This window comes from Diadema setosum, chromosome 14 (genome assembly GCF_964275005.1).
Source record: "Diadema setosum chromosome 14, eeDiaSeto1, whole genome shotgun sequence".
Taxonomy (NCBI): Eukaryota; Metazoa; Echinodermata; class Echinoidea; order Diadematoida; family Diadematidae; genus Diadema; species Diadema setosum.
This window is the reverse complement of record NC_092698.1, coordinates 25,485,607-25,500,419: the sequence shown is the minus strand read 5'-3', so window position 1 is coordinate 25,500,419 and position 14,813 is coordinate 25,485,607. Positions and strand designations below refer to the sequence as shown.

General features: G+C 39.0%; 1 protein-coding gene across 1 annotated transcript; it reads left to right on the top strand.

Annotated features, from left to right (window-relative positions):
- The first annotated feature begins 1,705 nt into the window (after window positions 1-1,705).
- LOC140237514 (high mobility group protein 20A-like) lies at window positions 1,706-13,723 on the top strand. The gene is made up of 9 exons (XM_072317446.1): window positions 1,706-1,863; window positions 2,439-2,524; window positions 3,172-3,233; window positions 3,751-3,969; window positions 4,962-5,129; window positions 8,007-8,085; window positions 9,046-9,261; window positions 10,099-10,237; window positions 10,844-13,723. Exons 1-9 carry the CDS (start codon window positions 1,733-1,735, stop codon window positions 10,863-10,865), a joined length of 1,122 nt encoding a protein of 373 aa, XP_072173547.1. The 5' UTR covers window positions 1,706-1,732; the 3' UTR covers window positions 10,866-13,723.
- Window positions 13,724-14,813: the final 1,090 nt, after the last annotated feature.

The window sequence follows — 14,813 nt, the reverse complement described above, 5'->3', positions numbered from 1 at the left end:
CGTTTTGGTCGTACCCGAGGACGTTTTGGCTTAGGGACGTTTTGACGTGGGGACGTTTTGACCGGTAAGCGTCAGTGTGCCCACAGCGACCTAGAATCTAGGCCTATATGTATAAATTACTTATCTACTAGCCTAGCTAGAATCTAACTGCGACAGCTGCCGCAGCTCGGTCTCCGGGGCTACCAATCTACCTGATAGTGATACTGATAGAACCATGACAAAAAAAAAAAAGAAAAAAAAAAAGAGAGGCAGTGTATACAACCACACGCATGTGTCTTTACCATCCAGCCACACGAGTGTGGCCCGAGTCGCTGGATACAGCCACACTCGTGTGTAATGTACATGTCCACACACACGGAGAAGCTTTAGATTGCATAGCGGGGAACACTGTGTGTGCGTGTGTTTGTGGCCACATCAACACGCGATATGATGTACCACCGCAAAGCGATGAACCTACCTCCTAGATTAATCTCATTTAATATATTATTATCTCACCAACTAGACAACTTTACTTTTTTCATTTTAAACTTTATTTTCATTTTCTTTATTTGATAAGATGAATTTAAAATCAATAGCAAAGTTACAATTAATTTTGGACTTTGATTTACGATTGATCATGCATCGCGTCGTTATTGAGACTTCACCTTCATTCGTTCGGGTACTCGCAAATTGCGCACCTCAATTTTTCTCGGAGTAAGAAATTTTCAAAAGAGGAGTTTGTGCAGTTAATTGAGTTATAACTCTGGGGCACTGTGTGTTTAATAATCAGTATTAAAAACACCCAAATGTTGGGGTCACTGAGTGGTTGGTGCAGTTACAATTTTATACAAAGACTTTGAGGTGTTTGCAAGTACCACTACATCCAAAATATTACTAGACATGACTTGAATTGCATGCAATATAGATGTGTACTGTCTGTATGTTTCATGTTTTTTTTTCAGTCATGGTGAAAAACTGTGTGCAATATGTTCACAGACAAGATCACTTATGAGTTGCATTCTAGGGGTAGGAGATTCATGACATCTTTCCCAGTGCATGCCCTTGCATTAATCACAAAAGGAAGAAGAAGAAAAAGAAGGTGTACTACATGTACAAGGTTTTCATACTTAATTGTACGTGTAAATGACTTGAGTGGAGATACATGTAACTCACACCTGGAACCAGGTACCAGCCACTACAGTCGCTGCTTTCCAAGGAAGCCACCCTGGTCCTGCCCACCATCACAGTGCTGGAATCTCCTGTAAGTTCCTGGATGCAGTAAACTGCAGGAACATGATTTGTGCTTGCACAGCCCTGGTTTCCAAAAGAGAAAATTTGTCATTCCGTACACCTTCTCGTACTTACACTTGTAGTGTCACTGCACATCCCATCCCACTTATCTTGAAGAAAGTACAAACCGGAAAAATATCTACAATATTCTTCACCTGCTGGTTGGTTCACTACAGAATGGTACATGGGCATCATTCTACAAGAAAAAGAAAAAAAGAAAAAAAGATGCTTCAGGGATCTTCTCATCAGGGTTCACATACTATTAGGGTAAAATTTTTTGTTTACATGGGCCCAAGTGGATTGTCATCACCATCAGCATGCTGTTAATTCAACATCCATGGATATACTTTATGTTATGTGTGCATAGCTCAGAAGAGTTCTCAGCCATGGAAGTTATAATGGTGTACATTCTTGGTCATTGTTTGTCTCAGGTATTGGTTATTGCATCTAAGTTGGATGAGCGATGGATCTCACTGAGGGATCAACCAACCAATCTCTGATGTCTTCGGCCTCGGGCTCTGGGGGTCTCTTCAACATCACAGGCTTTGAGGAGGATGTCTCCAAAGATGACTCTCAACTTACTGTAGAAGGAAGGCACGTGCATGCTGATATCACACATTCTTGTCACTAGTTGTTAGTACCATTCGAAGATACAGCAGTATGTCTGTATAATCAAACTTATCTAAATACAAATGGGGAGGAACTTACACCGTATATATATATGTATGTATATATATTTTTTTTTTATAGAAAAAGTGTGCATACTGTTTTTGTTTTTGATGATGATAAATAATAGGTTGCCCTTCATCCAGAGATGATGCAAGTCAAAATATCTGGAATCATTCTGCAATGTTGTTTAATTACTTGCTGTAGTAGTTCTTTTCAGTCAGTGAGGCATAATGCCAACAGCCTTTGTGATTTTGCCTCCATTTGCATCTTCTCTTAGAATAAAAACAAACAAGCAAACAAACCAAAACAAAACAAAACAGAGATGTAATCATGATTCACTATCATCCAGGGATCTCCAGTCTTTCTGAATATTGATATTTGTTTGAATACCAATTTGAGATGTGAAAGTCATTGAACCCTTTCTTCCATATTATATGTTTAATTTACTCATTGTATAAAATGTTTGTAATCGATCAACTGTACATACAATGTATTTCCAGTTTTAGTCAATCCAGCACACCAAATGTCACTGGAAGCCTGGACCAGTCACTTAGTAATCCCCAGATTATTACAGACATCTCACAAGGTAAGTGCAAAGTGTTCATCTGAAATATTTTTTGGGATATTATTCATGTATTCACTCCTCTCACTGGTGTACTCCTCTGATCAGCTATCAACCACTATGAATGGCCTACATCATTTGTGCCTTGAAAATTACCTCAAAGGATATTTCAACCAGCTATTTCACATAATTGCAAAATACATGTTTGATCATATGTGAAAAAGAGTATAGTGTCCATAACTGACATGTGTCATGCATAAACTGTACAAAACTTACAAGTAAAAGCTTGGAGAAACCATAGAAATTAAAAATAATTGATCAGAATTTTTCACACTTATGAATAGATCCTTGTCAGCTCCTATTTGCTATGTTGTATGTAAAACACCTGTAATTTATTCCTGTCTAAGTCTTAGACACTTCACAACACATTGTAGACTCAATCTTTTTTTTTTTTTAAAGCTAATTTACATGAAAGGCAGAGTTGCTTTATGTTAGAACTTCAAAGAGCTACTACGTACAGTTTACATTTAGTGCAAAATTTTATTATTTTGCTAGCATTCACAGCATCATGAATGTAGATGTCAGTTTGGTGTTTAACATGTCCAGTAGATCCTTGAAAGAATGTTGTGACCCTGATAGTAAAGTTCTCTTCCTATTTCATTTGATCACAGTGGACATTCTACAGCAAGATGCTCCTTCACAAGATGCCACGGATAATAACAAAGATGCAGAGGTAAGCGGTGCATCATTCGTGAGCATGCTGTACATGTGTCCTCCAAGGAATGTCATTTGTTTAAGGAATACAGTGTCATGCTATATAATATTTGTGGATGCATCATTTGCAGCACATTTTAGGCATAATGAAGAAGTAGGAATCAGTCCTTTGCCTCCATGCTGTTATCCAAAACACAATGCAATGTCTGTAATCATCCTTAGAAACTGTAACATCAGCTCAAGTTGTCAGATTTTTCAATTTTCATATTGCAGGGAGTATAAAAAAAAAATTAAATCGACGTACTGTGTCATGAATGTAGTTTACATCGAAGGTGCAGATATGATAAATGAGGAATGGTCATTACAAATGTTATACCACCAGTTATACCACTGGTAGATCATTGTTGCTGCACTTGATTTGAAATCATATGATTAAATAGTATTTTGAAATTACAGCATAAATACACCTATGGAGAAGCTCTCCTTTTCTATGTATTCATAAAAATGTGTTTTCTCTTTCTCTTTCACTCCTTCAGACTGCGTCGAAGGGTAAAGGGGGATGGCCAAAGGGTAAGAAGAGGAAGATGAAACCCCTGAGGGACCACAACGCCCCACGGGCCCCCCACACAGGTTACGTGAGGTTCCTGAAGGAAGGCCGTGAGAAGATCAGAGCAGAGAATCCCAACATGAGCTTTGCGGAAATCACAAAGCTGTTGGCAGGCCAGTGGTCCAAAATGACCCCAATGGAGAAGCAGGTTAGTCTGCTTTAATATACATCTCACATTTGCTTGCAGACAATTTTAGTAATCTCTTTGCTTGTTCTAACTCTTTATTAACCCATTGTGTAAACCATGTGTGTGTCACATTATTCTGAGACTGGAGCACATCCATTTTATGGGAAAACATTTTATTTTTCAGATCCATGCAACTTTTTATAGATTTTTAGTTTAATATGTGAAACACACAATGAGCAAAATTGTAAAGAAAATTTAAATCCTTACAATAATGTAACTTGTGTATGATTAGTTTTTCTTTGAAATGACCAGGTACAAGTACATAGTGGCACAGGCATGACCTTTGCACACAACACAGTGATAGAAACATAGAATTTACAGGGAAATCCAAAGGGGACACCGCTTGATTTTCAGTCAACATACAATTTCAAGGTACAGGTGGGAGGAAAGGAATTACAAGTGAAGCATTCATTGCTCTGTGGCAATTGGTGATTTAGTTGTCGATTTGGTTGTGTTTGTGCATTCAAGCAAAAATGTGAACTTGACTGAGACAGGCATGCAAACATGGCACATCAAATACTTGTAAGCACTGAGCGTGGGGTGAAGTATCATGACACAAGTGTTGCATCCAGCTGCTTTTATAAAGTATTGAGTTGAAGACCATCACAGCACTTAACCTTTATCGTGCTCATCTATCCATACATTTTTGCTCAATCCTAGTAGGTTTTTACCCACCATGTCCCTCTCAACCCAAGTGTATCATAATACTTCACCATGCAAAGATAATGATAATTGCAGGGTCCTCTGGTAGAGCAGTGGCAGCACTGTGGAGACTACTTTGGATAATTAACACCATATTATGCTTTGTAGCAGATAAGCAGAGAATTGGCAGTATAGAAGGTCAGGACTGGTTGACTCTGCCCTTGTACATAAGAGTGTAATATACCATATATGTTTTGCACGACATGGTCATCTGACTGTGTTGCTTCACTCTCATTCCATCTCGGGTTCAGCGCTACCTGGATGAGGCAGATCGCGATAAGGAGCGGTACGCCAAGGAGCTGCAGCAGTACCAGCAGACGGAGGCCTTCAAGGCTTTCACCAAGAAGCAAGAAGAGCGCAAGCTGCGCAACGAGATGATGGAGGCCGAGGAGTCCCAGATCAATGGCTCCTCCATGGAGGTGAGAAAGGGGGCTGCTACTGTCGCATGTTGTAAGCCGCGTGCGAGTGCTAAAAAGCGAACCAGGCAATACCGTATCATGCCAAACCATCCCAGTTTTAAAGCAGTTAATGGAGAAATCATACCTCATGAGTGACTTTTGGACTGGAGTCTGAGGGGCCACACATAATGCACCTGGTGTGCCTACGTTACATAGTTTTCCTGAACAAAGAGGATTAACTCTTTGCATTATTATGTAGTGTGTGTCATGTGCATTCTTCTCTTGCAAACTTAAGGTACGATGATTTTATTTTAGAGTACATTGGAAATTGGTCCACTTTTGGCTCGGTATAAAACGATGAGTCTGAGGGGCCACACATAATGCACCTGGCGTGCCTACGTTACACAGTTTTCCTGAACAAAGAGGATTAACTCCTTGCATTATTATGTAGTGTGTGTCGTGCATTCTTCTCATGCCAACTTACAGGGATCGTATAGTTTTGGTTGAGACCTAATTTCAAGTTTCTTACATTTTTTGATGAGATGATGAGAAACCTCTTATGAAATATGAAAGAGCATGTAATTCCATGAGGAATTCAACGTTTATTTGATGAAAATTGGTTTTGAAATGGCTGAGATATCCAAAACAGAGCGATTCTACTTAAGTGTGGGACCCACCTTTCGTACGATCGCTTTGTTTTACTTTGTTTTTGGATGTTTCAGTCATTCCAAACCTGATTTTCATCAAATAAACTTTGAATTCGTCTTAAAGTGGTATGCTCTGTACTACTTCATAAGCATTTTCTTGGTATCTCGCAAAAAGTTAAAAGCCCAATTCTCATCTCCGCCAATACTGTACCTTCCCTATGAGGTATGATGATATGGTTTTGGAGTACATCGAAAAGTGGTCCACTTTTGGCTCAGTGTAGAACGATGCGGTACAATTTTGGAGTGTTCCAAGTTTTCCTCTGTCGTAGGCATGGTACTGTACAGTACAGTATGCTACAGGAGAGTGCTCAAACTCACCCAAGCTCACAAGACATAGCTGACTACATAGTACAGTAGTCTCCTGTATAATGGGATATAGTTATCGGGTACTCAGCTCAATTGATGCGCAGGTAGGACTATCAGTTATGCATGTTATGATACCTGATGTTAAATTGGGTAGGCATTTATTAAGGTTAAATGGGCAGACATGCTTAAAGAATGCACTGTTTTCATAGCTTCCAACAGAAAATCTTTAAAATGCATTTGAATATAAATTTGTAAGAAACTCTGATATGCTGAGAAGATATACAGCCTTTAGATTCACATTTTTAGTGCAACTAACCCACCGTATTGCTGGGAAGCAGACATGTATTTATGCATATCATGTACAAACACTTGCACCAGCACTACACACTAACATTGCAACATACACACACAGTGACACACTAATCCCAACACTTGTCTAGCTAGCTCTCAAGAAAAACAAGGGATGAGCTAGCTCCACTGAGCCTCTAATCCTTATTTCAAGCTGTTCATGGCAACTATAAACTTACAGTAAATCTATGAGGACATCAGAATTTGCAGCAGCACTTGGCTGCATGCCCAGCATAGGGGTCTAGCTGCACAGATTTTGAGAAATCCTTAAGTTCTAAAATGCTCTGCCCAACGGCACGTGATTATGCGGAGACTATTGAGCATACAACACCATTTATTTCACAGTTCAAAGTTTAGGGAATCGGGACTTCAGACAATTTTGCTGCTGAAATGGTTCAGTTCATGGTTGAGAACCTCTGTAATGAAATGTGAAACCAATGTTAATAGTGTTCCTTTTCAATAGGCAAAGTATGTAATTTTTTACCTTGAAGACTTGTGACATTGCATATGTGTCATGGGGTAGTAATATTTTAGCCTGTTGTTCATTTTGCAAACCTCAGTTGATCCTTGAATTTTACCAAAAGAAAACTACTGCAAAATATAGGGCAGATATCTCACAGACTTCATTAAAAATGGTATTGTTGCGTGTTGTTCATTATCCCAATTCACATTGAATTTCACCGTGGCCCAACAGTTGAAGAAATACTATAAATGCCATTTGTACAAATGCTAATAACCATGAAAACAACAAATCAGCTGTTGAAATCCTGCAATGTTTCCCAGGTAGTTGGAACTTTTTTTTTTTTTTTTTTTTAAAGTAAATACTACAACATTTTATCGGCAGCAGGGCCCTGTAAATGCAGATGGCATCAGAATAACTCCACTTTGGGATTACACCAGATTGCAAGTTACGAAAGAGAAACGACAGAGTTCATAGAGTGTCCCATTTATTCCAAATGTAGGTAGGGGGCATGCTTGTCCTCCTGTGATGGAATCGTTTTCTTGTATGTCTATTGTTGCCTTACTGTGAGTAAAATATCATCTCCTATTAGCTGCCAGTACATTATGGGCTGCAAAGTGCTTGAAGTACTTGTGATATGCTGTAATCTTTTCCTGATCAGTCTGCCAAAAATGAACTTTGCTCTCATATTATTATTATTTTCTTTTAATGAGCTGTAAGAAGTTTTCTACTTAACCAGTCAGAAATATCTGTGAGAGGGATCTACAGAAAGCTGTTCTGATTAAAAAGCAAGCAACATAGGAAAGTTGGAAAATTAGTAAAAGGCAAAGCTCTTTCCATTCAAATGTCGCTTACTTGGACGCTGCAAATTGCCTGTCTTGATCTTGTGACTTGACACCTCCATTTTGTAAGCAGTGAATGGCCCGTGCATTAGCCCTTTGTGTTCTTCGAGTGTCATTCAACACAGATAACCCCATAGCGTTGTACACTCTGTTTAAAGCCCCTGGCGTAGAAAGGCCCTTAGGGTTAATCATTCACTTGCGCTCCTTCATGATGACTGCTATCTTTTCCTTCCAGTTCATCGATGACAATAGGGAAGAGATTCCCGGCTTTGACATCCCTATCTTTACAGAGGAATTTCTGAACTACAACAAGGGTGAGTGAATCAGTTTGATCACTTGAGAGGCAGTTTTCTGCCAAGTTCTGATAAGTTATCGTATTTGATTATTGCATGGTTGTATAATGTACTGTTCATGCTGGTTATGTAAGAGCACCATGAGCATCATTCGTGATGGACTTCAGCGCATTATAAAGGCCGCTATTATTATTGTTATTATTATTATTATTATTATTATTAATATTATTATTATTAATATTATTATTATTAATATTATTATTATTATTATTATTATTATTATTATTATTATTATTATTATTATTATTATTATTATTATTATTATCATTATTTTTATTATTATTATTATTATTGTTATTATCATTATTATTATTATTATTATTATTAGCATTATTATTTAAAGAGAAAGATAGGGATGGACATATCAAATCATATACTGGATAGGGTTAGGGTTTGTGCAGTAAAACAAGGCTCGAACTTTTCTGAGGACATTTTGCTACCAAAGGGCACAAAATGAGACAACTTTTTCTGCTGACGTAGTAACCAGACCATCAAATGAAATGTAATCAAATAGAAGGTTTGCTTTCTGCTGTACGGAGTATGATCCTTTTCTTAGAGATTTTGATGAAACTTGCTGGAAAGTTGATAGGGACATTAGGAACAGATGATTGAATTTTGGTAGTGATCCAGATAGCCATCTGGATCCAGGATTTTTTTTGGGAAGGATTCAGGGCCAACGAATGAGGGAGTTCAAGCTGCGCATATTTGAGGTGTGCATACATTATGTGCAGCATGCAAGGCGCAGCAGGGAGCTGAGGTACCTGTAGACTCTGAGACACTACAAAGGCTGCCTTGTCATTGGGAAATACAATGTTGGGCAATTTTCAGCATGTGTTTATTGGTGGAAGTGAGCTGCTTGGCGGAGGTCTGTGCTCTCTGAGTGCTTTTCTAATCTTATCACCGTCTCTCCTTGGTGTGTAGCGAGGGAGAACGAGCTGCGGCAGCTGAGGAAGTCCACCACCGAGTACGAGGAACAGAACGCCATCCTCCAGAAACACATCGACAAGATGAAGGAGGCCATCGAGAAGCTGGAGGCGGAGACCGTGCAGCAGCGCAACACCAACGTGGCGCTGCAGAGCCACCTGCAGCAACTGCGGGCAACGCTGACTGCCAACTTTGCCGGGGTGCCCCTTCCAGGTGAGCAGCGGTGGCAGTGTCATTAAAGCTGCCATAAAGCCGGGGTCCAGGACCCACTTCAGGGCCATGGAAGTTCTAGGTTTATAGATGCTATCTAGTACTGTTATAGCCTTATTTTGTTACACATGTTACAAAGAACTATAGTTGGGCAAGATAAAAATAAACTATACGCAGGAGAAAATATGCTGTAAGCGGGAAACACTCGGCTAGAGCTGGAGAAATTTGCAATTTAGGGTGGAGAAAAGGAGGCTTTGTGAAAATGTTGTTGTTGTTGTTTTAAAGAAAAGGAAAGAGAGAAAAAAATGGGATCCTATTAAACAAATAATTTACCCCACTATCCTTCAACCCGCCCCCCCCCCTCCCCATCCTTTCCACCTCTCACCATCCTTTCCACCTCTCACTGTGAAAATGGCCTAAAGGTGGGAGATACATCGCAGCCAACTGCAGGGTGGGCGATGTGGACCGACCCACGGAGTTGGAAGTCTCTGCTTCCATTGTGACTTCATGTGGCTGGAAATACAAATGCCAATATTGAGAATTCACCTTCCCATCTCGCTTTTCGTTCAGTATTTGATGCATGAGTGCTGGAGTCCTTCAGACTATTGACATCTCTGCACAGTGTCTCACTGCCTCTCCCCCCCCCCCCCCTTACAGCTCTTGAGGGAGAACATTTTCAAGAGGAAGACTACGGCAACACCTATTTCCTACATTTTTAGCCATGATCACCATCACCACCCTTTTCAACGCCCCCCCCCCCTGCCTGTCCTATCCACATCTTACTGTGGTGCATGTGTGACTTGTATAGATAATATATCTTGTGTGATTTTAATGTCCAAGGCTCAAACGAGGTGCCCTCATTGACCACAGTGGACACCTACATGACCAAGCTGCACCAACTCATCATGGACTCACCGCAGGAGAACGAGAACCTCATCACTAACGTCAGGGAGATCGTCAACAGACTGGATCTGCACTGGTAAGGATCGGGGCTGCTGGAGGCAGTCTGGTCAGTTTGTGTTGCTCAGGGCAAGCAGTTTATTTTCAAGAATTAAAAGGGACATCTCTAATATTTTCATACCGTGCACTTTCATTTTAACAAAAACAGTTATAATGAAACTCTCTTTACAAAGAAGTAAAAATTCAGATGCCAACATTATTAGCTATATACCTTTCTGTACCACAATAATTGTTTTGCTGTAATTGTTTTGCCATAACAAAATTTCAATATATCAAAAGAAAACTGGTGATCCTGAGGACTTCTTTGTAGTTTGAGTGGCCTGTAGTAGCAATGATAAAAACATGGCAACATTTTATGAGTCAGAATGCTTTGGTAAGTACATGGTGTAAAGCTGGTTTATTTCTTTTGAAATTCTAACCTTGCACTTATGATATATGCTTGTGGTGAACATTTATATTTTATTTTGTATGTAAATTAAGGCTGACCTATATCATATTGTGATTAGAAAAAAATGGCGGTTGCAAACCTGTATCCTTTTTTCCATTTATCTTACCAGTTTCCCGTTGTTTTCTTCATATTTTTCTGTTTCTCTTTTGATTCCTTGTTTGCTGTATATGTCTACAGTGATGTGGATCCAAAATTATGACCAGCATGGGCTCACCAGTGATATGTTTTGTGGGTGAAATACAGCTGCACTGATATCAAAAGAGGACCTGTGGAAAAAACTATCAAAAGAAGAGGAGGAAGATGGATGTTGCCAGGAAAAGAAAACAGCAACAACTGAAGTTTCTGATCCTCGTGGTTGAGAATCCCAAGTTCTCGCAGAACACGCTCTAATGGGAGCAGAGCAGCAAACATGTAAATAATTCGTGCTGTAAGTAAGCTGCCTGAATGTGTATATATATATAATCTTCCGAGGAGATTCCAGGATTTGCCAAAAAAGGTCAAAAGAACAAATGAGCTGATGCACCCCCTCGCCTCCCTCTCGCCCTCTGCCCTCGGGAGTTTGTCACCTTGGATGACGTGCTTGCTGCGGCGACAAGTTTTTTCGCTCTCAACCTGCCAAGCGGAGTGGTGAAAGCGAGGAAGATTAGAGTAATGGACAGGTGGTTGTCGCGTAGCAAACGAACAATAGCTGTGATTTATATCGATGTAGGTTTTGAATCATCCAGGAAAACACCACGTGCTAGTAGCTCAATCTGTTTGAATGGACTTCTTTGCCATAATAACAAAGACAACAATTTGTGACTTTACCGGGTCTCTTTTTCAGCTCAAACTGAATGGCGAGCATTCAACTGTGACTAATGAATGGGCAATGCAACTGCCTTTATTGTTTAGACATCAAAGAATTTTCCCGATCACTGATTTATATTTTGGTGAAAGGCTGTGTCGGAGTCCCCCTCCTTTGATGAGGGAAGGACTTTTTCAAGTTCACATATACAGCTTTGGGAACTTGTCAAACCATCTGGTTCCTTGCTGAGGATGGCATCTTTTTTTTTTCCTCAAAGCAGTGTCCAGTGTGTAAATAATTATAGGCAGTAATATCATCCATTCATCCATCACAATCGAATACCCACTAGCCAGTTGGAGCTGAAGAAGTTACTTTGACAAGAAACAAAACTGTCGTTTCCGTGATTTTCACAAGTAAGTCCGGTTAAACAGATCCAACTACGTATTTTCAATATCTGTGGTTATCAATTTTGTTCTACGAGATGAATTTGTGTGCTAAATGTTCAGTCTTAAGAAGAGGATATTATCGTGTAAAACCCAAAGGTACACTAGTGACTGACACCATTATAGTGACGAGGAATGCAATACAATCAATTAGCATCCCAAACCCCAGAGTGAATACATTTTCTTCAAAGGCAGTACCATTGATTGTTATATGTTTCCATAGACATTTGTTTTATACAATGGAAATATTTACTTTTTCTTTCTCTGATTTACAAGATAAACTGCCACGTGTGAAAAAGAATGTAGTTTTCATAGGCACATTAACCCGTTGAGGAGTCCCGAGTACGTATACTCGGGCAGGTGTCTATGGGAAATGCGTGTTGTAGCAAAATCAAAGTGTCCTCAACGGATTGACATTTACTTTTGTTCATGAAAATCCTGCCTGCCTTACAGCTGTTCATCTTACATGTAACAAACTGTCATACAACAATATACTGTGTATACTGTGAAAACAGCAGCAGCATGTGAAAAGGGTATGAGCTGCACTCGCCATAGACTGCTGTACAATTGTTTCTGTGTATTTCTTTCTTGTGATCTTGTGTATTCTGTTCATTGATCCCTTGTTATCATAATAATATAACTATTATTAGTTATGTGTGCTGCTGCTTTATGGTCATGCTGTAGATATTTCGCATACTATTAGATACTAACCTTATTTTCAGTTGTTGCCAATTTCTAAAAGTTAAAGAAATAATGTGTCAATGTCCTAACCTCACAGCTCTAGGTAGAAAGTGAAAGTTTTCTCATGGTTTCCGCATTAAATATGAGCATTTTTGCTTTGGTAGTGTGGGGAATGATAGCTAATCACTGCACTTGAAAAACATTGAGCACTTATGCTACATCTAATGCGGTAGACATCTTGCGATGACCAATGCTAGTAAACCAAACTCTCATTAGTAGTGCAGTAATTTTTTTCTTGCCACGAAGTTTAGATTCTCATGGTATTCTATTCTCTGTACCAACTACAGCAGGCGATGTTTGTCTATGCAGAAAGACTGCTTCAGTAGCATCAATGTTTTTTATGAACTTCTGTAAATCCGAGAGAATGTGTAGGTAGAATCAGAAAAAAAAGGCTCGCATGCAGAACCCACAGGGGGTTACCCTCGTATCCTTTTCTGTGTCAGGGACTTTGGGCAGTTGTGTACAATGCTGTGGCGTTTTTCATGCCAGTCATCGCTCAAAGCATTGAAATGGTTAATGCAAGAGGACATCCTTGGTCGTACTCATGGTCTATTCTGCTTTCCAGCAGAATCATTCTTGTGATTGCTTTCCTTGGTTGAGATGGAGACACTTCTGATTGTGTTTTGGGTCATAGTCATGGGTTAAAGTTAAGGGTTGAATTCTAAGAAAAAAAAAGAATAATTCTGATGGAATCTGATGGGATAAAATTTGTGTGAGAGGATGAAAATACAATGAGAACTTGCAAAGTCATTGTGAAACAAACAATTTTCTTTTTTCTTTTCTTTTTTTTATAAAGAAATCAGCCAGTGATTGTTGATCGAGCTAATTTCCTATGACCCTCGATACCCATGGTTTTGCATACAAACATACAAGCAAAATGAAAGGAAGTAACTGAGCAACTTGCTTTGGAGCTGAAAAGTACTGAAGTAAATGTTAGTACTGACATTATTTGGAATTGGCACCCTCCGTTTTTTTTTTTTTTCATCGTCTTTAAAAAAAGTACGTTAGTGGAAGGTGATATGTCAGAAATTTGACTGAAAGATCAGGAGGTTTTTTTTTTTTTTAACAATTTCCTTGAGATGATGAAGTAGCCCCTTCCCCCCCCCCCCCCTTCAAAAACAACAACTTTTTCCACTTGCCTTGTTTTTTGTTTTTTTTATGTCCCAAAATGTCTCCCCAAAAGTGTACATGGGCCTTCTTGCTTTCTTCTTTGTGATAGATCATGTGGCAGAAATGTTGCACTGCAAGATCAAGCATGGTTTGATGAGTAAGTTATGTATAATGAGGACATGCTGTGGAAAAGGTTTATCTATTGTTCAGTTTTTGTGAACATGTGGTGCACATAATGTCCAACTTGCTCTTCAAACATCATAATATATCTAATATAAACAAATGTGGGGAAAGATAGGCACTTGAAAAGAATAAACTGCAAGTGGTATTTAGTAATTTCTCTCCTTCAAATGCTTATTGAAACTACTTTGTGTTCAAAGAAGAACAGAAAAAAGAAAAAAAATGTGGGGAGATAATTGATGTACATAACATAATTTCACTGTTCTCTTTACTTTGTACTGTAGCATGCAGATTGTTGTCGTTAGTACCGCATTCAAATTATATTTGCCAGTCATGGCACATGATGCAGTGTATTCATAATGACAGAGGACTGTGAATGAAATATTATGCATGTGTACAAGCATAGTAACAATATTATTTACAGTATTAGATTTGCAATGGATTTATGCATTCATAGCAGTTATTACAAAAATCCAGCTTCTTTGTAGTTGGGTTGATAGATTCATCATATCTATTTGCAGTTGAAAGACACAAAGAAAAATTGTTTCACTTGTGCTGTATATCACATTTCAAGTACTTTATTCTTTCTTCTTTTTTTTTTTTTAAAAATCAGTTTTTGTCAGTGTCTACTGTGTACTTAAATGTTATGCCACAGCCTGTTCTGTGTTTAGTTTTAGCAGCTTGTATATAATCAATAAAGTTTGTACAGATGTGCAGTAATGAAATACATGTACACCATAAGCAGTCAAACTGCTCATCAAATAAGTTTTTCCCTTTTTGTCGTTCTTATTTTCTCAAAGTGAATCCATTGTGTGGCTATTGGAAAAAGGAAAGAAGCAAGGGGGGGGGGGGGAGCTGAAACCAATACACTTTCTTGTGCAGGGTAGAA